At 43.5% G+C, this 26,801-nt stretch overlaps 1 protein-coding gene across 4 annotated transcripts; it reads left to right on the top strand.

Annotated features, from left to right (window-relative positions):
* Nucleotides 1-36: 36 nt before the first annotated feature.
* Ddb1 (damage specific DNA binding protein 1) lies at nt 37-26,801 on the top strand. 4 transcript variants are annotated; one of them, XM_048458616.3, is made up of 28 exons: nt 37-236; nt 1,330-1,478; nt 2,241-2,357; nt 2,666-2,887; nt 4,237-4,272; nt 5,159-5,273; nt 6,504-6,601; nt 7,957-8,115; nt 9,694-9,777; nt 10,448-10,564; nt 11,112-11,214; nt 14,998-15,073; nt 15,171-15,279; nt 17,185-17,363; nt 17,466-17,629; nt 17,707-17,814; nt 17,953-18,160; nt 18,998-19,093; nt 19,186-19,297; nt 20,459-20,582; nt 20,917-21,081; nt 21,369-21,463; nt 23,069-23,239; nt 23,600-23,709; nt 23,964-24,133; nt 24,236-24,338; nt 25,433-25,556; nt 26,055-26,801. In XM_048458616.3, the coding sequence occupies exons 1-28, from the start codon at nt 176-178 to the stop codon at nt 26,136-26,138; spliced, it is 3,459 nt and encodes a 1,152-aa protein (XP_048314573.1). In that variant the 5' UTR covers nt 37-175; the 3' UTR covers nt 26,139-26,801. The 4 variants fall into 4 exon arrangements, with proteins under 4 accessions (XP_048314573.1, XP_048314571.1, XP_048314575.1 ...); XM_048458614.3 differs by having other exon boundaries at nt 2,648-2,887; XM_048458618.3 differs by lacking the exon at nt 4,237-4,272 and having other exon boundaries at nt 38-236.

Raw genomic sequence — 26,801 nt, 5'->3', positions numbered from 1 at the left:
GTGAGGCCGTCCCGTGATCCTCCGCGCCTGGCCTCTCTGGCCTGCAACGTGTCTAGGGGCGGAGGCAGCGGCCACGGAGTTGGCTGCGTGAGGGTGGGGGTTCTCTGTCTCTTTGCTCGTGCACATATCTCTAGCGTCGCTCTAGGCTCCCCACCGGCCAGCCCAAGGCCTCAACATGTCGTACAACTACGTCGTAACGGCGCAGAAGCCTACCGCAGTGAACGGCTGTGTGACCGGTGAGGCTGCCCCGGCCGGAGACCCCGGCGAGGGAGGGAACCCAGGCCTAGGGAGACTGGCGGCCCCAGGGGCGGCAGGAGCAAGGCTTGGGCCCCGGGAATGGAAGGCGCTGGCAGCCGCGGAACGTCCCTCTCAGCTCGCGACCTTAAAGGAGCTGTTTCACCACGAGCCTTTTGGGCAGTGCAAGCTGCTTTTGAGGGTCCCTTTTGCTCATAGGAGGTCACTTAGCTTCGAGAACCGGCCCAGGCCCGGTGGGACAGAGAGCGAAGTATTGAGTTGTGTGTGCATGCTGATTGAGCCTCGAAACTGGCCTCATGTGGTCAGGGGAAAGGGGGAGATGATAATGAGGACTTGGTATCAGAATTTTCCGGTGGTTGTGCGGGAGGAAGAGGAATTTGAGTTATTTCTGCACCCCCCTCAGAAGGGTGAGCAGCCCTCTCCAGACCCACCCTTTTGCCTGGGGGGGTGTTGTTTACTCGAGGGCGCTGCTGGAGAACGAGGTTTGGTTGGCCAGTCAGTGTGCAGGCTCTAGACAGGCAATCACACCCCCAACCAAAGAATATTCATCTTCAACTCATATTTCCCGTTGAACGTTCAGTCCTCAAACTCGTGTGTTTGTATAAATGCTAATTATGATTTCAGAACAAAAGTTCCTTGTTCAGAGAGCTAAGAGTGGTATTGGTAGGTTGCTTGTGAAGCAAAGGGGTGTGTAGACAACACAGAAAACTCTGAGAGTTTTTCTTCACTTTTTCTTTCTTGTGAAAGTTCTGGGAGGCTTCGGATGGGAACTTAAAGAGATGTACCTTTTAGCCATCAGCTTCAATTACTCTCTGCTGTTCTGATTTAGAAAAGAAAACCCAGCAGAACCATCAGAAGGGTTTTCGTGTTTATAACCTGTTGAGACAGGCTGTTGCCCATTATACGGTACTTTTTTTTTTAAGCCTAATTAAGGATGTAGCTTTGTTGAATGTGTGAAGTGAGACATTGAGGTGCAGTGTTTGGTGAGGAGGCAAGGTACTTAGGTAGCCTTATTTAGAGGTACGGGAAAGACCCATCCTCCAGCTTCCAAAGTTAGAGGCTCTCTTCTTTCAGGACACTTTACTTCTGCGGAAGATCTGAACCTGTTGATTGCTAAAAACACAAGATTAGAGATCTATGTGGTCACTGCAGAAGGCCTTCGGCCAGTCAAAGAGGTGGGCATGTATGGGAAGATTGCAGTCATGGAGCTTTTCAGGCCCAAGGTAAGTGTTCCTAGTTGGGACAGACAATGAAAGAACCCTTAGTTGTGTGTTTTATATGATTCTTTGGGGTGAAGGCTTAAGTAGAGAAGCATTCTTTTGCAAGTTTCCTATAAGGAGAGGTTTATTAGGAAGAAAGCTTCCAAGTTGGTTTCTTTTTCAGTTTTTTGAGACAGGGTTTCTCTGTAGTCCTGGCTGTCCTGGAACTTCATTTTTAGACCAGGCTGACCTCGAACTCACAGAGCTCTGACCGTACCTCTACATCCCACCACCCAGCCTTAACTTAACTGGTTATCTTAACAAATTCACCATTACAATTAGAACGATTGTGAAAACTGTTTTTGAGGACCAAGGTAGTAGGACTTTACAAATGGACTGTAGATTTCATTGTTAACTACAGATTTTTCTCTCCAAATACTTTGATGAGGGAGAAACATTGCATTCTTCTTTCAGAATTTGAACAGAGTAAGATGAATTTAAGGTTAGAATAGATGAGAACCTTCTGCTTACAGAGCCGAGAAATGGAGTACTGTGATAGCAAGGACTAGATGTTTACCAGCTTCAGTCTGGCCTTTTGTACATCCCCTTAGGGCATGTGTGAGCTTTCATACGTGTTACAGGCTCACTGAGTGTTTTCTCGGTAGGGACAGTAGGCTTTGGAAAGTCCTTTAAAGGCACAGCATGCTTAAGGAATGTTTAAAAGGCTAGGCAGGTTGTTCCTGTTTTTGAAAGACCTTCTTTTGATGCTAAAATGTTGAATTCCAGGGGGAGAACAAAGACCTGCTGTTCATCTTGACTGCTAAGTACAATGCCTGCATCCTGGAGTATAAGCAGAGTGGCGAAAGCATTGATATCATTACAAGAGCCCATGGCAATGTCCAGGTGAGGTGACTATTTCAAGCTAATCAATTTTTCTGGTAGGGCTGTCATGTTTCAATGAGGAACAGTGAAATGTCAGGGCATCGCACTATAATGAGAGAAACGAGTAAGCCCACATGGCTTGAATTGCCTAGCTAGTCCAAGGAAAATAATTCACCTAGCCAGCCACTCATGGGAAAAATAAGTGTATTGGTGTTTGGGCTCCCTGGCATGTCAGGTGCCCTCATCTGCCTGGGAAAGCATTGTACCCAGTATCTTTCACTTTGACTATTGAGCTTCTTCCCTAATTCCAGGGGTTTTTCCCCCCACAGGACCGTATTGGTCGCCCCTCAGAGACTGGCATCATTGGTATCATTGACCCTGAGTGCCGAATGATTGGCCTGCGACTCTACGATGGCCTTTTCAAGGTCATTCCCCTGGACAGAGACAACAAAGAGCTCAAGGCCTTTAACATCCGCCTAGAAGAATTGCACGTCATTGATGTCAAGTTCCTGTATGGTTGTCAAGCACCTACCATTTGCTTTGTCTACCAGGTACAGGACCCGAGAAAAGAGGAGGAAACTGATTTGGACTGATGGGAGTGGGATTTTTGCCAAAGGAATGTCTGTCTGAATTTGGTAGCAGGGTAGGGAGAGGTGTTGCTTATTTTCTAAAACATTTTGAACAAAACAGTTAATGTGGCTCAGATTTTTTTTTTTAATTCCTTTTTTCTTGCTTTTTTGGGTGCAGTAGTACTTGTTTGGGATCAGCAAATGCTGCTGGGTTTATAGCAGGTTTTAATCCAGAGATTATACTCCAGTTGTAGGCCTTGAGGATTTTATAGAGTGACCTAGTTTATCCTTTGTTTGAGTCCCTTACCAGCATGCTAGAGGATTATAAAAACTTGGCTGTAGAGAAATGATTCAGAACTTGCCTTTACAAGCCAAGAGAAAATACCTTGGTAGTGCCTTACTCTAGTCTTGAAAGAGGTTCATGTGTTGTCTAGCAACTCACTTTCTGGTGACTTGCTGGCTCTTGACTTCTATTTTAGTCAGTGCCTAAAATTTTAGCAGAGCTGATCCTGGGCAGCTGTTCTCTGGTTCAGATTTGTAAAGTGGGGGTGGGGCACAGACATCCAGACTAACATGTCGACATCTTGATAAAATCTCAGCCTTTAACAAAGGGCCAGGCTACATGAGGTCAGGTTACTTGCCTATGGTTCAATAAATGACGGAAGAAAATGATGGTCCACTTCCATACTGGATGGTAGAGTATATGTGCCTGAGAACACTTATATAGATAGCCCTGCAGAGTAATGGAAATATGGTATGTGGTATTTTCTTACGTTTTTGCTATCATCATAATGCTATAGTCCTGAGACTGATTAACGTAAGGTTGAGTAAAACTGAAACTAGTTGAGGCTAATTTTATTTATCTTACTTATTAACTATCAGAACTGAAATTAAAAAAACTTTGGATTTCTTTCCTTTTTTCAGTTTTTATAAATATCAGGTCATTAAAACAGTGGTGTTGACTACACGGAGCTGATTCTGGCTCTGGCTGTTCCCAGGCCAGGGATGCCAATTGTGAATGCTCTTCATTTCTCTCTTTGTATCTCAGAGGCCCAAATCCATCTTCACTTGAACTTTTTGTGAAGATGGGTCTTTCCCTACTTATTGATGGATAAAGTTTTTATCAGCTAAAAGTGACTGATTATGCCAACAGTGGAATATTAGGCACCTTCTGTGAAAGTTGCTCTGCTAAGTACTTCACAGTGGCTGAGATGTGCTCTTTGCGTTGGAACATGTGATTAAATTCCTTCCATGGTTTCTTAGACTTTGGTCTGAGCTTGATTGAAGCCATCTTCTGTTGGCTGAATGTCGTTTTCTCCCCTGCTCTTTAGCCTCTTAAAGGTGACTTTGGCAGCCCCAAGACTGATGTGAGTCATGATTCCAAAAAAGGAGGGGAAGAGTCACGATTCAGAAAAAGGAGAGGAAGATGGAGTTGACAGTGGCGGGACTGAAGCATTTTTGACTACCTTTAAGGGAGCAATAAGTTCTGTTGTCTCTGCGGTCACTTCTTCAGAGTACTCATGAGAGTTGTGTCAAAACAGGGTCTGGGTAGATGGCTCGGTGGTTAAAGAGCTTGCTGTGTGAGCACTTAGACCAGAGTTCTTATCCCCAGCACCCTTGAAAGGACTGGTGGGTGTGCAGCCTGCCTGTAATTCTAGCCTTAGAAGGCAGAGACAGGGCTCCCCAGGAGCAAGCTGGCTGGCAAGACTAGCTACATAGGCACTTTCTAGGTTTGATTGAGAGACCCCGTCTTAATCAATAAAGTGAAAGGGCAATTGAGGGTATTTCCCAACCTCAGCCTTGGACCTCCAGATTCGCATGCACATGTGTAGGTACATCCCCCCCCCCACACACACACTTAAAAAATGGGGAAAAGGAATTGTCAAAAACAATTCTTTTTAGTCTTAGATTTAGCTTCAGTGTCTTTCTCTCTTTAGTTATTTGGTAAATTCCTTGAGAGCAAGTGAAGAACTTACAGTGCAGTCCCAGGGTTTACCTCTCAGGTCTATGTTACAGTGTGGCAAATTCAGTTCCCATTTGAACTTTACTGGTTGCTTGAATTATTACGAACAGCATGTTTTAGACCATGTAGTCTGCTCAGAAACTAATCACAGGCTCAGCAGGTATTCTGACAGATAAGGACAGGAAGCTTGGTGTGACAGGATTATCAAATCCTGGGTGGTGGTGGCTTGTCCCTTACAGGACCCGTCTGGGTCGCCTTAACGACTAACAAGTCCACCCTTTCTTCCCAAGGATCCTCAGGGGCGGCATGTGAAAACCTATGAGGTGTCTCTGCGAGAGAAGGAGTTCAACAAGGGCCCTTGGAAACAGGAGAATGTAGAAGCTGAAGCTTCAATGGTGATCGCAGGTTGGTGGATTTGGGGGAAGTTGTATCGCTTGTCTGATCTGGTTTTCTTCCTCATCTCCATCCGCCATTGCAGTGCACAGTGGTGAGCTTATATGGTTTTACCTCCCCTAAGTCTCCTTCCTAAATTTTTTTTTCCATTTCTGACTTTTTTCCCCTTTTCTTTTTTGGATTTTGGTTTTTCAAGACAGGGTTTCTCTGTGTACCCTTGGCTGTCCTGGAACTCACTTTGTAGACCAGCCTGGGCCTGAACTCACAGAGATCTGCCTGCCTTTGCCTTCCAAGGGCTGGGATTAAAGGTGTGTGCCACCACGCCTGGCCCATTTCTGACTTTGAAGATTTTGTTTTTATTTCTCCCCCAAAATTATAACTTTGTGTTAGAGGTACAGGCATTGATTGTAAGACATTGAGATGAATTTGCAGAGTGTCATGTGGAGTTGTCTCCTCATTACTAAAGGGACCCAATGGAGCTTATCTAATCTGACTTCTTTCACAGGTGAGAAAATAGGCCAGCGGGGCTTGCCCAGGCCTGCACATAAGTGGTAAAGCATGGGCTAGGACCTAGGCCTGTCACTCTTCCTCTTATACTCTTCCCCCTTATGTTGTCCATTTTACTTTAAAATCCTGAAACAATGTTAACTCTTCTTAAAGGTGATATTGATGTAGGAACAAAAGTAAAGACAAGGAAGCAAGTGAAAGCCTTTTGATAGGAAAGGTCAGAAGTGTAGGAGAGGAACTGGGCAGGAGTGGAGGTGCATATGGAAGAGCATTGAGACTACTCCCTACCCTTCCGAACTACAAAGCACCAAGAAAAATCTTTAAAAATTTGCCAAGTGCCTGTAAATTCAGTAGACTGAGGCTTGGGAATCACATGAACTTAGATGTTTAACACCAGTGTGGACAGTGTAGTAAGATTCCCATCTTAAAACAAACAAAATAGAGTTCCAGGATGTAGTTGAGTGGTAGACTATCTGTCCACTTAGCATGAGGACACCCTGGTGCTTAGCACCACCAAAGTCAGGTAACAACAGACCCCACCAAAGTTAGAGAATGACAAGTCTAGGATTTCTAAGATGGGACTCTCACAAGCCTACATGTATCATAATATTTCTTGGGTTTTTGATGTCCTTTTTAAAATGATAATTGACTTAATAGCTGAACCAGTGCCTTTGCTGCCTCTCTTGGAAGATCCAAAGCACTGAGCCCTTTAATGATGCTGATTTTCTTCTGTAGTCCCAGAGCCTTTTGGAGGTGCCATCATCATTGGACAGGAATCAATCACCTACCATAATGGTGATAAATACCTGGCAATTGCTCCTCCTATCATCAAGGTGAGCAAATGTTTTAACCTTTTCTTTCTTGTACCTTTATTTCCTTTGTTCTTTACAGGGATCCTCCCTTTACCTCCATCTGTCAAGAAGAGATTCATACATGTCTGTCACATTGGTCACTATGTACATAATAAGTTGGTTATTGGGAAATGTAGAGTAGCCTGGCTTTGCTTAGCTTTGTTGATAACTAGGAGAATTACTGCTTACTGTTTTGAAACACTATAACATTAAGAAGGGAGGGTTTGAGGTTTAGAATTTACTCTGCTGTAGAGTGCATACCTAGCCTGTAAGAGGCTTTGGGCTTAATCCCCCACCACCAAGGAAAAGAAAAAAAGAATTTTAGCAGATTCTATTGAATGTATTTTTAGGGCTCAGTACATTGATAAACTATATAGACTTTTAGAAATGAGTCATAATGGGGGCTGGAGAAATGGCACAGTGCTTTAAGAACTCTGGCTCCTCTTTCAGAAGACCCAGGTTTTATTCCCAGCATGCATATGGCAGTTCACAACTGTCTGTAACTCCAGTTCCAGAAGATCTGATGGCTCTTCTGGCTTCCATATGACATGGACCATATGTAGTGTGCAGACATAATGCATCCTGGCAAAATACTCATATATGTAAAATTAAAAACTGAAATTACTCATAAAAATTTTAAGTCTCTGGGCTGGAGAGACTTAACTCAGCGGTTAAGAGCATTGCCTGCTCTTCCGAAGGTCTTGAGTTCAATTCCCAGCAACCACATGGTGGCTCACAACCATCTGAAATGAGATCTGATGACCTCTTCTGGCCTGCAGGCAGACACATAGACAGAATATTGCATACATAATAAATAAACAAGCAAACAAACAAATATTTAAAAAAATTTTAAGTCTCACTACTTTAAGCCGTGTAAGTTAGACCATAAAAGCTTAGTCTTATTTTCTTTTTGAGTACAGGTAATCTGTGGCAGCTTTTGTAGTGCAGTGAATATATGCATTTCCACATGCATTTGTGTGCGTTTTTGTTTTTATTTTTTGGGGAGTGGGGGTTGAACCCAGATCTTCACCTCACATATTCTAGTTGAAAGCTGTAACACTGAGCTATACCTTAAGTTCTTTTGTTCCAGGTCTCTATTTCTGTTTTCCATAGAATGTATGGGTAAAATTTATGGTATATTAATTGATCCCTCTAGAAAATTATCTTTATAGTGTAAGGGCTGCCTATTTACTGTCTTACATGTCTTCTAATATGACTGATTTCTTTGGGGATAAAGTGACTTGAATTTGGACAAAGCAGTGGCCTGGTAGGGTTTCAAAGGCATTACTAAAGGCTTCTGGTTTGGGCTGTAATGACTGCTCCTTCTTGGTTGGTAGCAAAGCACTATTGTGTGCCACAATCGGGTGGATCCTAATGGCTCACGATACCTTCTGGGAGATATGGAAGGACGGCTCTTCATGCTGCTTTTAGAAAAGGAGGAGCAGATGGACGGCACTGTCACCCTCAAGGATCTCCGAGTGGAACTCCTTGGAGAGGTAGGACTTGTCCCTGTTCTTGTCTCATTCTTCTAGATGCCTAATCAGTCCAGGTGCGTTGTCGTGCACAAGACCTCATAAGGTGCTATCAGTTCAGTTCTTCTGTGGAAAGTTGTTTTTTTTTTGTTTGTTTGTTTGTTTGTTTTTTGTCAGACAGGGTTTCTCTGTAGCCATGGCTGTCTTGGAACTCTCTGTAGACCAAACTGGCCTCAAACTCAGAGATCCGCCTGCTTTTGCCTTCTGAGTGCTTGGGTTAAAGGCATGTGCTACCATGCCTAGCTTTTGGGGAAGGGGGAGGGTGGTTTTTGAATGAGTTAAATAAATTAGTTATAGGAGAATTTCACATGCGACTGGGTGGTTTCTGAAATGTAAAAAGAAAGTGAAATGGCTGAATGTAGTATATTACACCTGATCTTGGCGCTTAGGCGAAGGCAGGATAGGAAGTTCAAGGCTAGGGGCTAGCCTGAGCTACATAGCCTATCCACCCCCATACACACTCCTGCCCCTGCAAAACAATAAAACAAAGCTTTAAAAAAAAAAAAAGCCCAAAGACCTAGGCCCTCGGCATATGTTACAGTTGTGTAAGTTGGTCTTCTTGTGAGATTCATAACAGTGAGAGCAGAAGCTGTCTCTGACTCTGTTGCCTGCTTTTGGGACCCATTCCTCCCACCGATTCCCTCATCCAACCTTATTAGAAGATGTGCCTAGTTTCACTGAAACTTGATGTACCACGGTTGGCTGATATCTGTGGGAGGCCCACCTGTATCTGAAAAGAAACAGAAGTGGATGGAAGGGAAGGAGGGAGGGGACACTTTGGGATGTTAAAACAAAAAAAAAAAAAAACAAAAATAAAAAATAACAAAAAACAAAAGTACCAAAAGCACAAGCACAAAAAGAGGAAAGGAAACGGAAGTATAAAAGGACTACAGATTAATGTTGATATGAAATCTAGGAGGAGGTCCTCAAAGACTTAATGCTTTTTAAAATTTTGTTTTTATGTTTATTATTACTATTTTGCATTTTGATCTTTTGAGACAGTTTCTCTGTGTAGTCTGGCTGTCCTAGAACTTGTTCTATAGACCAGGCTAGCCTCAAACTAATTCACAGATCTGCTTGCTTCTGCCTCCCAAGTATTGGTATTAAAGATGTATGCACTACTACCTGGCTTTATTATTTTTAATTACTGACATTTTTATACATATGTATCATTGTACCTTGTTCATATTCAGCCTCTCCCTAGTCCTCTTCTGGAAAAGCTTAATACTTAACGCAGTGAGTGACTTTTAGAGGTTTCTAATTATTTTATGTAGACTGGAAGTGTTGGCTTTTTTAAAGTTACTGCTTGGAACTAGCACCTACAAAACAAGCTGTCGGTTTTTCTGGGTGGAACAGGAGTGGACAGTCAGAAAGTTGAGGGATGTAGAGACACGTGATTATGTGTCCTAGCGATTTGAAGAATTGTTTACTAGATTACAGCTTGTGGGGGTGGTCTCTCAGCAGTCACTTGGTTGGGTAGGACAATACTGGTAACCTTAAAGGGTTAGTTCTAATTTCTGTGATCTGCTGACTTCCTTCTAGACCTCCATTGCAGAGTGCCTAACATACCTCGATAATGGTGTTGTATTTGTTGGTTCTCGCCTAGGTGACTCCCAGCTTGTAAAGGTGAGAAAACATCATTCTCCTAGTTTTCTTTACACTGTACTTACTATTTTCTTCATTAAATTCATTTGTTGTCTCTCAGCACTTTCTTGGTTATCCACATCTATCTACCTTTTTGCTTGATTAATTTAACTTCTTACCTGTGTCTTAGTGGTTCTTTAGTAAACATGTGTGGCGGGGTGAAGTTCCCTATACATTCAATGATGAACAAGACTCAGCTTTTACCTTGAAGTGGGTCATAGTCTAACGTAATAGATTATTCCCTTCTTTTATATATAAACTTTGGACATTTCCCCTAGGAAAATGTTTTTAAATATTTTAATTTAATTGATTTGTTTGTTTAGTATTTTTTTGAGACAGCATTTCTCTCTGTAGCCCTGGCTGCTCAGAAGTCACTATGTAGACCAAGTTGGCCTCTAGCTCAGATCTGCCTGTCTGCCTCCCAAGTGCTGGGGTTAAAGGTGTGCACCACCTGAACATTTTGATTGCTTATCTGATGCTGTGCATGACTCCAGGTTCAGATTTGTTGCCTGGTAGTGGGGAAGGCATTGTTTGGCAGCAATCCCCTTCTGTAAGTATCTTTTGGAGTACAAAAGACAGATCTAGGAGGATCGAGAGTTTCTTTTGGATAATTAGGGATGTTCTGGAACTAACATTGTTATTTACCTCTTAGCTCAATGTCGACAGCAATGAACAAGGCTCTTACGTAGTGGCCATGGAAACCTTTACCAATTTAGGACCCATCGTGGATATGTGTGTGGTGGACCTGGAGAGGCAGGGACAGGGTCAGGTAAGGGAGTCCTCTGAAATAGTTGCTTGGTTGCTTATTCAGCTGTCCTTCTTTACTTATCTAGAATGAGGAGTGTGCATTGAAAATAATATTAAGGGCCTGTTTACTAATCTTGATGATGTGAGGATACGTATCCTACCATTATTGTGTCTATCTTGGTGTGACAGACACTGTCTTTTTATTATCTGTAATTTCATGAACACCTTGTTAGATATATTCTTGGTTATTCCAGGAGTGGGGATACTTAAAGACGGAGAAAGGTGGAGTAATTTACCCAGGGTTATCTTGTAAGTAGTAAGTTATTGTGTCTGACTCTAGCTCTTGTAGTAAACCAGGTTCCAGGTTCTACGCAAGCTTGCTAGGAGCAGTGATAGGAAATTTTTGCTTTTTGAACTAGGATATCTTGTCTGCTTGGTAAATTTGAGGGGCTCTGGAGATCAACATCTGCTAATGCAGTCTCAGATCTGGTTCCACAGTAAGGGTAGTGGGATTTTGGGCTGGCATGTTCTCTTGAGGGGATCTTGAGAAACCTTTTCTCTACTTGCAGCTGGTCACTTGCTCTGGGGCTTTCAAGGAAGGTTCCTTGCGGATCATCCGGAATGGAATTGGAATCCATGAGCATGCCAGCATTGACTTACCAGGCATCAAAGGTAGCCTCTGGTGGACAAAGGATGCAGCTCTCTTGCTTGAGTGACTTTGGCCTTTGGCTTCATTACATGTTGTGAAGTCATTTTGGTGAGAGCTAAAAGAAAACATCAGTTGAGAAGAAAAATGATGACAGATCATGCATCGAAATGCATGTTTAAAGTACAAATGAAAACTTTAATGATTAAAATTGGGTAGCAGTGTAGTGGAATGTGGAAGCAGTCACTAACTGTAAGGGAACTGACAGAAAAAGGAAAGGCTGTCTAGTGAGACTTTTTAAGTATAAACAAGTTGGGCATAGTAATGCATACCTTTAGTCCCAGCAGAGGCAGGGGGATGTCTGAGTTCTAGGACAGCCAGGCATATGTAGAGAAACCTCTCAAAAGGGGTCGGGGTCAGGGAAACCTAAAATCATGACAGAGTGGTACCAAACAACTGCCTCATCAACAAGTGTCAGTGAGCTAACGTTACTGTTCTGAAGGAAATGCTCACACTAAGTCATACAGCAGAGCCAGCTCAGCGGTGTGTGCAGGAGGCACAGCTCCAGAAAGCAAGTCAGGCTCTAATCAGTGAACGTGTCACTACAAGACTGAAGAGTCCACTGAAACTCTATAGACAATTCAGGTGTGTTAAGGAAACAAACTATCAGAGGAAGAAACTGAAACAAACAGCTTTCGGTGAGCACAGTTAATTAGAAGTACAATTGAGGAAAAAAAGGCAGTTCACAAAAAAAAAGTAAAAATACCCCAAACTACAAAATTGCAAAAACACCCCAGACTCTAGGAATAATACTTTAAATAAGAATCGTATGAAGCGTATTACAAGGAGAACTTTACTACTGAAGGATTAAAAAGTGGATTGAGCAAAGGACTGGGGAGATGGCTCAGCAGATAAAGTGCTTTCCTGCATGTGTGGGAACTAGGGTTCAGATTCCTAGACCCGTGTGAAAGGTATGATAGGCAGAGTCCGGATCCCCAGGGCAAACTAATTAGTTAGAATAGCTGGAATTGGCTATTTCCATGTTCAACAAGAGACTACTTCAATAAATTAGTTGGAAAGCTATTGAGAAAGGTACCCAGTGCCAGCTTCAGTCCTCCAGAAGTACACATGTGTCCATGTACTCTTAATTGCTGCATACGCACATGCTTAAAAGAGTGATCTAGGCGAGGCGGTGATGGTGCATAAGCCAGATGGTGGTGGCACATGCCTTTAATCCCAGTACTTGAGAGGAAGAGGCAGGTGGATTTCTGTGAGTTTGAGGACAGCCTGATCTCTAGAGCGAGTTCCAGATCAGCTAGGACTGTTACATAGAGAAATCTTATCTCAGGAAGACCAAAAAAAGAGTGACCTAGCCTGGTGTACTAGCACATGACTTTAATTCCCAGCACTTTAGAGGCAGAAGCAGGAGGTTCTCTGGTTTCCAGGCCAGCTAGGGCTACACAGAGGAACCCCCCCCCAAAATTAAAAAATAAAAGGGGGGGGGGCGAATGAAAAAGATATGCCAAGTCTATAAATAAAAATCATAAAAATGTTCTTTGAGTTGTCTCTAATGCCTCTCAATAGAGATACTTATAGCTTATAGCCTTTTTTTCTTTGTTGGCCTAAATTAGTCCACTTAGAAAAAGAATAATGAGAAAAAACTTTGAAAAGACTAGTGAGAAGAGACTAATACTCCCCGCCACATACACACACACACACACACACACACACACACACACACAAAGCCTCGATTGAAAGTAGAGTTGGTAGTTGGGGGTGGATGCAGCACAGTAGTAGAGAGAGCACTTGCTAGCACGAACGAAGCCCCAGTTTTGACCTCTTATACTGTAAAAGGTGCTATACACCTATAGTGCACCTGCTGCTTGGAGGCTTTCATGGGATTGCTTGACCTTTGGTTATCAGAGCCAACCTGAGCAACATAGCAGAACCTTTAAAATTAAAATAATTGTGTTGGTGCGTGGATAGGCAGAGTCTGTTGGGATTCAGAAGTCTAGAAAGAGACATAGTTCCACATGAAAATATGTTGTCAGTGGTGGCATTCCAGTTCGATATGAGTTCTATGAGACATCAGATGGATAGGACTGGGGTGACGACAGGCATTTGGGAAAGATAAGTTTGAGCCTATTATATGAAGAACTAGGAAAAGACATTTACAGATTTCTCTATAATTTTAGAGTGGGGACGATCATTTATTTTTTGCAGTATTGGAGATTGAATCTCTGTTTTAGGCAAACATTCTACTCCTTGGTTGTATGCCTAGTTTTGAAAGATCCTGTTTCAGAAAAATAGGTTGGAGAGTGAGGAAGGCACTCAATATGAACCTCCAGCCTCCATGTACTTACATCCCTGCAAATGCACACACATTCAACAAATACAAAAGCAAAATACTGACATTCAGCTCTGTGGCGGACCCCTTGACCAGCAAGGAAGAAATGACCACGAGTCGAGGATTCTTCTCAAATCACACTTTATTGGAGCCTCTTCGTTGAAGGGAGAGCGGGAAGCGACAGAGAGCGAAGGCCAAGCGGCATCTGCTTATATAGGTTAAAGGGACTTGGGTACTGTCCTGATTGGTGAATACCAGTCTGCTGATGCCCGAAGCCTCGGGATTGGCCAGGGGCAAGGCTCAATTGCGCATGTACAGGCAAAGGGCGCTCAGCCCCATGCGGCAATACCAAATAAGGACTTGTTTACCTCCAAGCTGCAGGACCGCCGGTGCCATCTTGTAATGGCGATATCCGGACAGCTCCGGATAAATGTTACACAGCTCTGTTAAATGTTAAAACTTGTCCAGAAGCAAAATAAAAACATTTGCTAAGTCAGAAATGACAGTCTAGATAAAATAGTTGAAATAGTAAGACTTCATCTTAGAAGTCTTACCTCCCTAACTTAAATGATTTCTAGAAAAAAGAACATCAAATTTTTGTTCCCCAAATTGGCAAAAGATGGCTAATGGGTTTCAACTACAGTAAAAGTAAAATATAAACCAAAAGTAAATAAGCTAGGTATGACGTAAGTATGTAGAATGTGAGATCAGCCTGGGCTCCACAATAAGACATTGTCCATGGCTTGCCTAGGCTCTTCTATAAAGAAACAGCCGTAATCCTCTATATCAGAAGTCTGAAACACATTGTTAGCTGGGCTGTAGGAAGTAAACATGCTTATGCACTTCTTATAGAGAGACTGTCATCACCAAGCCAGGTTTTGTGATTCTCCCACAGCTTCTCCATGACCTTCATATGCATAAAGTGGGAGATGTGAACTTAACTCCTTTTTGATACATCTGACCATTTATGTATTCTGGTACAGGAAATGAAACAGGCTTGATAGAGCTATAGCATGTATTGTTAAACTGAAAGGCAAGGTGTAGGACACTGTGTGATAGATAATCAATTTCACATTTGAATTTGCTTGCAGTATAAACCTTCCCTAGTAAAAGCATAGGTAAAAAAAACCTAGTAAAAATAATAACTCCTACTGAGTACTAATTTGGGGGATAGGTCAGAAGAGGTGTAAGGTGAGACTTCACATATACTTTAAAAAAAACTGCTGGGATCTTAACTAGGGCTTCACATTCTAGGTAAGTGGTCTATCATTGAGCTGCATTCCACAGCAAAACACAAAATAGCTTTTAAAATATGACTTGTTCAGAGTCTAAATACCAGAAAGGAAAAAAGTGGATTTCAACTCACTGTTGTGACTCAAGAGTTTCTGTCCCTCTCATTGCATAAGATGCCCCCCTCTTGGGTATTGGTTCATGGTGTACTGTGTTTTATTCCTTGTTCCAGGTTTATGGCCACTGCGGTCTGACCCCAGTCGGGAGACTGATGACACTTTGGTACTCTCTTTTGTGGGCCAGACAAGGTAAGGACAGGTCTGGTGCTGCTGTACTTATGGGATAAAGGTGCACAGTTGGGAAGCTGGTCCCAGGCTAACCTGAGCTTCCCATTCTGCTCTGCAGAGTTCTCATGCTAAATGGAGAGGAAGTGGAAGAAACAGAACTGATGGGCTTTGTGGATGATCAGCAAACTTTCTTTTGTGGCAATGTGGCTCATCAGCAACTTATCCAGGTTAGAGGGGACAAATGACTGTGACTTTGATCTGACTTAGAATGCAGGAGTAGCTACTACTAGATTTTAGATTAATCTGTTTATATGGCATAAGAAATAATATAGAAGTTCTGGGGGAGAGGGGAAGCTGAAAATATCTGATTTCTTGTTAATGTAGAAGTAGCTCATAACTTTGAAGTAGATCCTTTTAGCTTTGTTTTCCTCTCACCAGCACATGGGTATCAGTGATACCCACGATAAATATAATTTTGTTTGTTTTTAGCACTGTGAGACACTGTTTTCTACCTTAATTTTAACACTGACAAAAAATATTTGTTGTTTGTTTGAACCAAGTTTTCTCTACATAGTCCTAGCTGTCCTGGAACTCACTCTGTAGATAAGACTGGCCTTGAATGCACAGAGATCCGCCTGCCTCTGCCTCCCAAGTGCTGGGGTTAAAGGCCTGTTCCACCATGCCCAGCCCTACCTAAGAACATTTTAAAAGGGGGGGGGAGCAAATACAATGAATGACAAAAATAATTTAGTTCTGTTAGCCCCATGTATTAATTGTGCAAAGCACTTGCTCTGTGCTGGTCCTTGCTTGGCATCATTCTTCACAATGGGACAAATGACTATCAGTCTCTGTTTTCCATCAGAATTTGGTTTTTAAACTCATCCGTCTTTTCAAGTTTGGGGTGACCTGATACCTTTCCAATTTTTCCTTCTCTTGGCCGTCCTCAGGGGTCTTCCCAGTGATAGGCAGGGTATTTGAATTCCTGAGTATTAAACAGCTGTTCCTCTTTACATACTGGTTTTCCTTTAGCCAGCTGGCAGAAGTAGATTGCTAAAATCCAGAAGGCAAGTTCTGTAGGTTTGTGGGCCAGATAATGAGTGCTTGCTTTGTCAGTATTTTCTGAATATTTGTGCGAAGACACATTGGCTCACCTTGCATTAAAAAGCTTTCATTTCTAGTTATGATGGGTAAGATGAGTTAAAAGTCATAGTGTCATCCTGCTTTTTGTTGGAGTTGTAAAGTAAATATATGCTTAATTTTAGGGAGTAGGGTTTAGCTCAGTGGTAGAGTGTGTGCTTAGTATCCATGAGACTCAGGCACCCAAACAAGTTATGGTATAGCTTTGCAGCTGTTGCTAAGGAACATTAAATAATTTTGATGACTGTGCCCAGAAGAGACCATGGATATATTAAGGATCTGATTTTAAGAAAAACTGTGAGCCTGGTGGTCCCTGGGTCTGAGTCTATTGATACCTTTCTGGCTATTGCAGTTGTCACTGCCCAACAAGCTTCAGTAATAAAATAGACTCACATACACTCCCACACACAGTGTATAAACATTAAGTAGCTTTAGGTCAGTTTCCTTCAGTAAAGTGATATCTATTGTAGTTCAACTATTGAGAGACTTTGAGGGAAAGTACATGGATTTGGCACTCCATGTTCATGAGTCATATCCATGAATATCAACCAACAGTGAATTTAACAGAAAACAATTGTGAATTATGTCTGTATGAAACACACAAACAAATTGCAGTGTAAAGGGGGATGATGGTTATTGTTATTCACTAAGCAATGTTTATCTAGCATTTGCATTGTTTTAGGTCTTATAAAGTAATCTGGAGGTCTCGGTACATAAGCATAGTTAGTGGTAGAACAGGTAATGCCCTGGCTTTAATCCTCAGCCCCAGAACAAAAGATGATTTATAGGATATGGAACGATAAGCTTGAGTTATGTGCAAATACTATACCCTTATATGAGAAATTTGGGCATCTGCAGATTTTGGTAACCTTGAGGGTTCTGGAACCAGTGGCTTGACTGTATGTCAGAAGAACTGTAGTTTATCAGTGCTCTAACTAAGGGACAGCACTGACCGCTTTTTACAAATGCTTAGAATATCTGCTAACTTTCTCTAGATCACTTCAGCATCTGTGAGGTTGGTCTCTCAAGAGCCCAAAGCTTTGGTCAGTGAGTGGAAAGAACCTCAGGGCAAGAACATCAGTGTGGCATCATGCAACAGCAGCCAGGTGGTTGTTGCTGTGGGAAGGGCACTGTACTACCTTCAGATCCACCCTCAGGAGCTCCGGCAAATCAGGTGCATGTGTGTCTTTATGTCTGCTTAGTATTCTCTCTCCTCTGTGGAGCTTCTTTGGTCCCTGGATTCCTTTCTCTGCCATATTCATTTCTCTTGGTTTAGCCACACAGAGATGGAACATGAAGTGGCTTGCTTGGATATCACCCCATTAGGGGACAGCAATGGGCTGTCCCCACTTTGTGCCATTGGCCTCTGGACAGACATTTCAGCCCGTATCTTAAAGCTCCCATCCTTTGAACTACTGCACAAGGAGATGCTAGGAGGAGGTATGTGCTATTGGTATCTTGGGTTAGGATCCCTGCCAAGATATGGAACAAGAATTCAAAGTCCCTCTTTCCTACAGAGATCATTCCTCGATCTATCCTGATGACCACCTTTGAGAGTAGCCACTACCTCCTCTGTGCCCTGGGAGATGGGGCTCTTTTCTACTTTGGGCTCAACATTGAGACAGGTGAGAGAAAACGCTTGAGTGATGCCTCTTTCAGAAATAGGGAATGGCACAGTGTTCTTAACCTTGCAGTGTGACTTTGAGCCTTAACCAGGCTTAGTGTCCTGTTTTCTTCCCTTCTCATTCTGTACTTTTCTGCAGGCCTGCTGAGTGACCGTAAAAAGGTGACTTTGGGCACCCAGCCCACAGTGTTAAGAACATTCCGTTCTCTTTCTACCACCAACGTGTTTGCCTGCTCTGATCGGCCCACTGTCATCTATAGCAGCAACCACAAGTTGGTCTTCTCCAATGTCAACCTCAAGGAGGTGAACTATATGTGTCCCCTCAACTCAGATGGCTATCCTGACAGGTGAGCCCGTTTTCTTAAGTAGGAATCACTGATGGCATTGTCTTCCTTCTCCCACCCTCCTTAACCTCCCCACTGCAGCGTATGTTTCCTTAGTGTCAAAGTCAGTAAATGACTGTGATGGGAAATATGAGATGGGAATTTTTATTAGGGACATCTGCAAGCTTTGGCAAAGTAACTATGTGAGTGAGGTAGTATAGCAGGTAGTATAATCCTGAAAAGAGCAGCATAGGGATTTTTTGAGACCTCAGCTTTTGACGTGATTAGTCTTTATAATCTCTGTAGTCCAAGAATTTTTCAGGTGATTTACATTATTAGTTAAGTTTCAGACAGGGTCTTTTTTAGGGGAGAACATGGGAAATGACAAGATTTCATTCTGTAACCCTGGCTGGCAGGGAACTCCAAGATCCACCTGCCTCTACCACCTAAATGCTAGGATTAAAGGTGTATGCCACCACACACCTGACATTTTAATTTAGAACCATTTTAATTTAAGATTAGATTTAGTGATTATTGTGTACTTCCCTAGTTCTACTCAGCAGCCATGGGGAAAGGTGCTTAATAGAAATGAACTGCTAAAAATACTGAGGGTTTGGCCAGCCAGTGAGTCCTTGGTATGTGAGATTCACTTTGTTACCTAGAACTCTGATTCAAAACCTTGGCTTAACCCTAGTCAAAGCTGTTAGGTCCACTCAGACCTACTTACCTCATTGGTGGACCAGGCATCGGAATTAGCTCTTCCCAGGTGAAGTGGTATGAGTTAGGATTAAACTGGTGTAGTTCTATCTTGGGAAAGTCTTTCCTTGTGAAGTCACTCTAAACTGCAAGCCTTCTTTCCAGTCTGGCACTGGCCAATAACAGCACCCTCACCATTGGCACCATTGATGAGATCCAGAAACTCCACATTCGCACAGTTCCCCTCTACGAATCTCCCAGGTGAGTGTAGACCAGGGGAGATGCAGAGGGAGCAGGTAGATAGTGTCTCAGACTTTTCTGAGTGGCATTGTTGCCCCACACTTGTTTTACAGGAAGATTTGCTATCAGGAAGTGTCTCAGTGCTTTGGGGTCCTTTCCAGCCGCATTGAAGTCCAAGACACTAGTGGAGGCACAACTGCTTTGAGGCCCAGTGCCAGCACTCAGGTGAGGACAGTGGGCAAAGAAGGATGGCAGTAGAAATGGGCAACCTTTCTGCAAAGGGTGAGATAGGAAATAATCTGGCTTTGCAGGATGTATGCAGTCTGTCCCAACTACCCACCTTTGCCATTATAGCCTCAAAGACAGTGTGCTTGCTGGGTTGCAATAAAACTACGTAGAGAGATGGTCCTCTAACTCAGTGGTAGAATATTTGACTACATGTACTGTTACTGGCTTTGATGCCCAACACTACATACACAGAAAGAACTCTCATCCCAAACTTGGCAGCTTTTACTTGGTAACCTTACAAACTGAGCAGTTCCTCCTTTTATCAGTTTGAGTGCTCTGTGCAATGTGTGTGGTTTAGGATAGAGTGGTATAACAGACAATAGTATGGTAATGTAAACCCAGTAGAATTGGTTTTGAGGTTTATTGCTAGTCGTTTGACCTTAGTTAGGCAAAACTAACCCTCAGGGTTTTTTTGTTGTTGTTGTTTTGTTTTGTTTTTGGTCTGTGAAACAAGGCTTATAATAAACTAACATTACCATAATTCCATGGGGATAGGGATGGACCACTTTCTCCCGTTTGTTCTCCCTGCTTACTCTCTATGCATCTGATAGGATTACCTCTCTTAATCCAGAGTACAAAGATCTTCTCTCCATTTATATGAGAGTTTGTGTGAACACAGGTGTGTATATCGTGTATATGCCTGGTGCCTGAGGAGGCTGGAAGGATATGTCATATCCCCTGGGACTTAAGTTGTAGAGCCACTATGTGAGTGCTGGGTTCTCGTAAGAGCAGCAAGTACTCCTAACTGCTGAGTTATCTCGTCAGCCTCTTCACCATTTTTACTTGAAGTGACTTTTCCTGTTGATGGTGGAGTTCATCGCTTTGTAGGTTGCTTGAGTTCATGTTTTTGTTTTGCATGATTGACTTGCAACATTGCTATTGAATTGTCTTCCATGATCCTTTGATTTTGGGCCAACAGGTCATTTGCATGTGTGATCTGGCTCTTTACCTTCAGGTTCCCCAGCTTACTCTCTGAAACACTGTTCATCAGGCTCTGCTGCTTTGCCAGCATCAGCCTTCTAGTTCACGCTCCGCCTTGTGCACCTCCAGCCCCTGTTCTGCTCTAAGAGGGATGGCATGCCTTTTCTCTGTCGGCAGGCCCTGTCCAGCAGCGTCAGCTCCAGCAAGCTATTCTCTAGCAGTACTGCTCCTCACGAGACCTCGTTCGGAGAAGAGGTGGAGGTGCACAACCTCCTCATCATTGACCAGCACACTTTTGAAGGTGCAGATGAGCTTTTCTGTCCTTTTCACCTACATCCTCTCTGTAAACTAGCCTATTCTGGAGAATGTTTCTGGATCCTGACAGGGTGGTCTCCTAAGAGGATAAGCAAGATTGGAGGTGGGGCAGAGAAAATATCACTGACACCTATCAGTTGCTCCAAATCTGAAGCATTGGGTATTCTGTCATTGGCATAGGCTAGTGGGAATGGACAGTCTGAAGAGGCAGGGGTAGCACGTGACACGTGTACTTATACTACCACAGCCTCACAGAAGCATGTGATTGTGAAGGGGAGTGGGGTAAGTGTCATTAAACAGGCACCTCTCTCCTCTCCTAGTGCTTCATGCCCATCAGTTTCTACAAAACGAGTATGCCCTCAGCCTGGTCTCCTGCAAGTTGGGCAAAGATCCCAACACATACTTCATTGTGGGCACAGCCATGGTATATCCTGAAGAGGCGGAGCCTAAGCAGGGTCGTATTGTGGTGTTCCAGTATTCAGATGGTAAGTGGTGGGCAGTGTCCTGATTATGAAATTCTGGGAAAGCAGGTAGCTTCTTAAGAATGACTTGGAGTGGGAAGGAGATCTTGCTACCCACTGGAGTCACTTCCATTGTCTAGGGACTTATGCTTCAAGCTGTGCTTCATGTCAGAATATGCGGACTCTGTTGGTTTTTCAATTGAGAGAGGTTGCAGACAAATTTAAGCCAGATAGGCAACTAGGGGATACTCTTGACTTCGTGAAATGTGAGCTTATAAAAGAGACTAAAGAGTATCTCTCCTGTCCACCAGGAAAACTACAGACTGTGGCTGAAAAGGAAGTGAAAGGGGCTGTGTACTCTATGGTGGAGTTTAATGGGAAGCTGCTTGCCAGCATCAACAGCACGGTGAGGTTCATAGCATGTGGTCTTGTACTTCATGTTGCACACTTTGTCTTTCTCTTAATACTGTTAGGAGTTACATGTGTGTTTTAGAGATAACAGAAGAGTGGGAATAGAGAATGGATTCTGAGCTAGAAATTGAGCCACTGAGTTGATCTGGGCTTTGGATGGTCTTGGTCATTAGAACCCCCATGATTTGGTTCGGTTTTGGATTTGATTTTTTGAAACAGGGTCTCTATGTAGCTTAGGCTATTCTGGAACTCACTATGTAGATCAGGCTGGCCTTGAGCTCACAGAGATCTGCCTACCTTCTCTGGAGTGCTTGGGTTAAAAGCATGTACCACTATAGGAATTGCCATGGTTTTTTTTTTATTAGATCCTGAGTGCTATAGAGATTAAGCAAAGGGTAAGGGCTGTGGCCTCTGTAGTGAGGTATACTATATCAAAAGAATGTTTCATTTAAACAGAATGAACCAACCCATATTGTTCTCAGTGTCTTTTAAATACTAGTATATAATTAGGAAAGATGCGTACCTGGGTGGTAATAGTGAATGGACCTTTTCTGTGAACAGTAAAGTCACCAAGGATTCTAGCCCTGTTGTAGGGATTGGGTAAGAGATGACTATTTCAAAGTATGTCAGGGGAGGTGAACTTCAGCATGGGGCGCACATCTGAAAGAGCTGCTGAGGGGGACAGCATGGAAGATGGCCTTTCTTCATTGCTAATGAATGAAGAAGGAGGGCCAAATTTCAGTTAGGGTGAGGTGAAGGAAATGTGGTTAGTGACCTTGCATATGAGGTTTGCTAGTCATTGCATTTCTTCCTAAAGATTCTTAAGAGTGCAAACCTGGGAGGCTAGGACTCTTTGGGAGAAAAAAACCAAAATACTTAAGTGATTATAGCTTAATACATTTTGTCAAGGAGTTTATAGATGTGTAGAAGCTGTGGTGAGATTATCTGGGCCCTGAAGGATCCACCAGGGAGGCCTGTCAGCTCAGATAAGCTAACTTTGTGGAGCCCTGGGCCATTCTGAGTACTGGTTATGAAGCACCTTCATTCTTTTGGGAAAGAGGTTGAAATTAAAGAAGGATTGCAGTGGAAAAGAGAAATAGGTTTTTTTGTTTGTTTTTTAAACCGCCTTGGGGCAGCTGGAAGTGGCCATAGAATCTAGTTCTTCAGAGTCCTCTATCACTAGTGTTTCTTTTGGCTTTTCCCATTGTTTGTTCTGCTCATTGAGTTCATACAAAAAATTTCAGGAATAAACAAGTTTCAAAAGGGTTCAGATAGGTAATATCCTTTCTCATTAGGAGATTGTGTAGGTGGATTTTTTAAAAAGGGATATTTCTACAGCTTAGTTACCAGTTTTAACCAGAAAAAGAATATTTACAGTGTTAAATTTACACAATTATCTCCTTTACTTAGACTCCTTTTATGTTAAAAAAATCCTATTCATAATTTTTTACACTCAGTTTTCCTATTTCAGCAGTATATGTACTGAAATAACTGTTCACTCATAAACCACATAGACTGTTTTCCAACCTACCCTGCTCTGTAGGGAGTGGATGATTGAGTCGGGGCTGGGCTCCCAGGCTTATACCTTGTGCCTTCCCAGGTGCGGCTCTATGAGTGGACCACAGAAAAGGAGCTCCGCACTGAGTGTAATCACTACAACAACATCATGGCCCTCTACCTGAAGACCAAGGGTGACTTCATCCTGGTGGGCGACCTCATGCGCTCAGTGCTGCTACTTGCCTACAAGCCCATGGAAGGAAACTTTGAAGAGGTAGTGCAGGACTTGAGCTCAGACTTCTTCATACAATGACTCCTTGCCAGTGTTGAGTGGCAAAGCATGGCCACTCCTCAACCACATTCAGTATCCCTTTCCCCACCTTGCTGTTCCTGAAATCAAATAGGCTCCATCTTTGGGAAATTATAACCAATGGCCTGTGTTGGTGGCCAGCTTTAGGGTGGGGTGAGGAGGGGGGGGGTAGGACTGAGAGGTAATCTCTAAGTTGGTCGTCATTAAACACAGGGCTGGACCTTCTACAGGTAGGCCTTGGTTTCTGACCAAAAGCTTGATGAATCTCAGAACTGGGTTCCATGCACACTAGAGACTATACTTACTGTTCCTGTTTATTTTCAGATTGCCCGAGATTTTAATCCCAACTGGATGAGTGCAGTGGAAATCTTGGATGATGACAATTTCCTGGGAGCTGAAAATGCCTTTAATTTGTTTGTGTGTCAGAAGGACAGGTGCGTGGCCTTTGCAGGAACATGGTTAGGACTGGGCCTCTGGGTCTGTTGGGCTGAACAAGTTGGGTGCTATATGGGATTTAAGTGTGACCCTTGATAGTTAGAATTTCTTTCCTAAGAACCAGAGGCTTTGTAGACTGCCCTCCAAATGGTTTTCCCAGGATATTCAGTACATAGTATCTTGTCAAACATGGTCCTGTGTTGAGGCCTCCTTAGGGAGATGGGTTCAGAAAGTGACATCTCATGTCTTTCAGTGCTGCCACCACTGATGAGGAGCGGCAGCACCTACAGGAGGTTGGTCTCTTCCACCTGGGCGAGTTTGTCAATGTGTTCTGCCATGGCTCCCTAGTTATGCAGAATCTGGGCGAGACTTCTACCCCTACACAGGGCTCGGTGCTCTTTGGCACAGTCAACGGCATGATAGGTAAGGTCATTCCTGTAGGGCACACTCAGCTGCAGCAAGCTTGTCCCTGGTTTGTCTAGGCTCTGAAGTGCTCTAAACCTCACTGCCCCCTTCTTTCTTCAGGGCTGGTGACCTCACTGTCAGAGAGCTGGTACAACCTCCTGTTGGACATGCAGAACCGACTCAATAAGGTCATCAAAAGTGTGGGCAAGATCGAACACTCCTTATATCCTTCCTGACCAGAGAATTGTCTGCTGGGAAGCACATTCCAGCATATGCAGAGAGCTGAGTTTATCATAGCTGTTTCCGGAAATGTTTTACTAGTTTTTTTGCACAGAACAGGGTTGTTTTTGATGTTATGTATGCATAGGGAGCTTTCTACCATTTTTCACCATGGTTTTTGGGACATTGTCTCTTACTGAACTCTGGAGCTCACTGTATAGGATACACTGGTTAGGCAGTGAGCCCCAGTGGCCCTCCTGTCCCAGTGGCTTCCCCAGTGCTGGGATTATAAGCATGTTCCCCATGTGCAGCTTTTTACTACTAGGTGTCAAATCGAGGTCCTCATGTTTGTGCAGCAAGCACCTTACTGACTAAGCTGTCTCCTCAGCCTGTCTTTGCAGTTTTTGTGTGTAAAAATTTTCAGGCACACACAATAGTAAAGGGGGTGGTGGTATAGTGGATCCCCACAGTGAATCACACTAAGCTGTGATGGTTCATCTTAGAATATACAGTTATGTTGAGTTCCTCTACAAGGTCTACTTTAAAGAGAGCTCAGATCACTGTAGGAGCACATCTTTTGAGGGATCAGAAGAACAGGGGAGAGTAAAGAAACTGAAACTCCAGAAACTAAAGGATCAGCCATCTAGGGACACCAGAATTCTTTTCTATGCAGGAGCAGTTTAGGTCCTCCAGGGAAGGCATAGAAAAGCTTCCCGCCTATGTGGCTGACTCAGGGAGGGTACTGTCTCAGTGTTTTGCTCACATTCAGATATCCTGTTCTCTCTCTAAGTATTAGTTTATACAAGGATCTTGAGGTTAGACTAGGTTGAATGATACGGACATCAAATTCACGTGCAACACTTTTTGAGACCATCCATGTTTGTCTGGGCTTTGCCATAATTTTTTTAAGGTAACCCTAAATGGATTTAGCAATAATTTTACATCTTTTTCCATTCCAAAACTGTCCAAAAACAGTATAGTTTTAGTAGAAACAGATTGTTTCCTATTCCACTTTTGACTCCCTCTTGCTCAGAGGTGGCAGTGAGTGAGAGCAGGAGTATTTTCAGATAAGCTACATTCTTTAACTCACCTGTCCACCTGGAGATCCTTTCACACTGAGCGGAAGACAGAACCAGCCACAGGCTTCATCGATGGTGACCTGATTGAAAGTTTCCTAGATATCAGCCGCCCCAAGATGCAGGAGGTTGTGGCAAACCTTCAGGTGAGCTTGCTATGTTCATGCTAGGCCTTGTAAACAGGTGTCATTCCTGGATACTTGGATCACTCCAATTCATGAATTCATGGGGCCAGTAGCCCTTTGTGACCCTCCGTAATGCTTACTTAAAGAGGAATCAAAGGGAAAGGTGGTATAGTTGAGGCTTATGAGCTGTGTGTTGGGAACTCTTTCTGAGCACCACCACTTTAGCAAGAGGCCTGGGCTCTCTGGCAAGACCAGAAGGTGGAGTTAGTTTCCTACAGGAACTAAGCTTTACCAGTTGTGGAGTTCAGGAGGGCTCACTGAGGAGGGTGCTCCTGGGAGGGAATATTCAGTAGTGGAGGACTCAGCCAGCTTGACTGACCAGATCCCTAAGGACTAGGGTCAGATTTTTGGTGGAACCTTTTCTCTTGCTGCAGCAATGATGGCCAGTGGGCGTCTCTCAGCCTACTGCGATGAGCATACTGTCTTGTCTACATGGCCTTTCTTCCTGTCTCGTTTCAGTATGATGATGGCAGTGGTATGAAGCGGGAAGCAACTGCAGATGACCTCATCAAAGTCGTGGAGGAGCTAACTCGGATCCATTAGCCAAGGATAGATGGGCTCTTTTCCTGACCCTCCCTAAAGGCACTGCCCTTCTTCCTTCCCTCCCTTTCCCACTCTTGTTTTCTTGGCATGGGAGACTTCCCTGAGCTGCCTGCCCCTAGAGCCACAGCTGACCTGTGTGGAAACAGGGCTTTTTATAACTAAAACCAGTTCACTAGAGACCTAGGAACGGGCTGAAAGTGGAATATTTTCTCCCTGGATTTTTATAAGCCATCACCTTGGACTACCAATCCTTGAATGGTGTTGCCAGTTGGCTCTTTCTAGGGAGGACTTTTGCCGCTCTTTGGCCAAGAAGCAGCTCTGTGCACGTATGTGTGTGATACCCACACTCATGCTTCGTCCTCTACTGTCTTAACGTAGGTTGTGGGTGTGGGGAGGTTGAGGTAGGGGGAAGAGGGTCAAGAGGGTTTCATTGTGTTGAAGTGAGAGCTTCCTTTTGCTTTCTTCTCTTGCCTCTGAAAACATCAGCCTGAAGGCCTATCAGGCCATGGGCTGCCTGAGTGGAAACCTGGGATGGTGGATAATTCCCAAGCCACAGCCCTTTTGTCTCGGGGAACTCCCTTCTTCACAAAGAAGGAGGTAGGGGGCTGTGAATTGGTTGTTAGTTTCTGAATTTTACCAAATAAAGTAGATTCTAAAAAGAAA

Source organism: Myodes glareolus, chromosome 7, assembly GCF_982192425.1.
Source record: "Myodes glareolus chromosome 7, mMyoGla1.1, whole genome shotgun sequence".
NCBI classification, from domain to species: Eukaryota; Metazoa; Chordata; class Mammalia; order Rodentia; family Cricetidae; genus Myodes; species Myodes glareolus.
The sequence above is the reverse complement of the archived record's forward strand: the minus strand, read 5'-3'. Positions and strand labels throughout refer to the sequence as shown.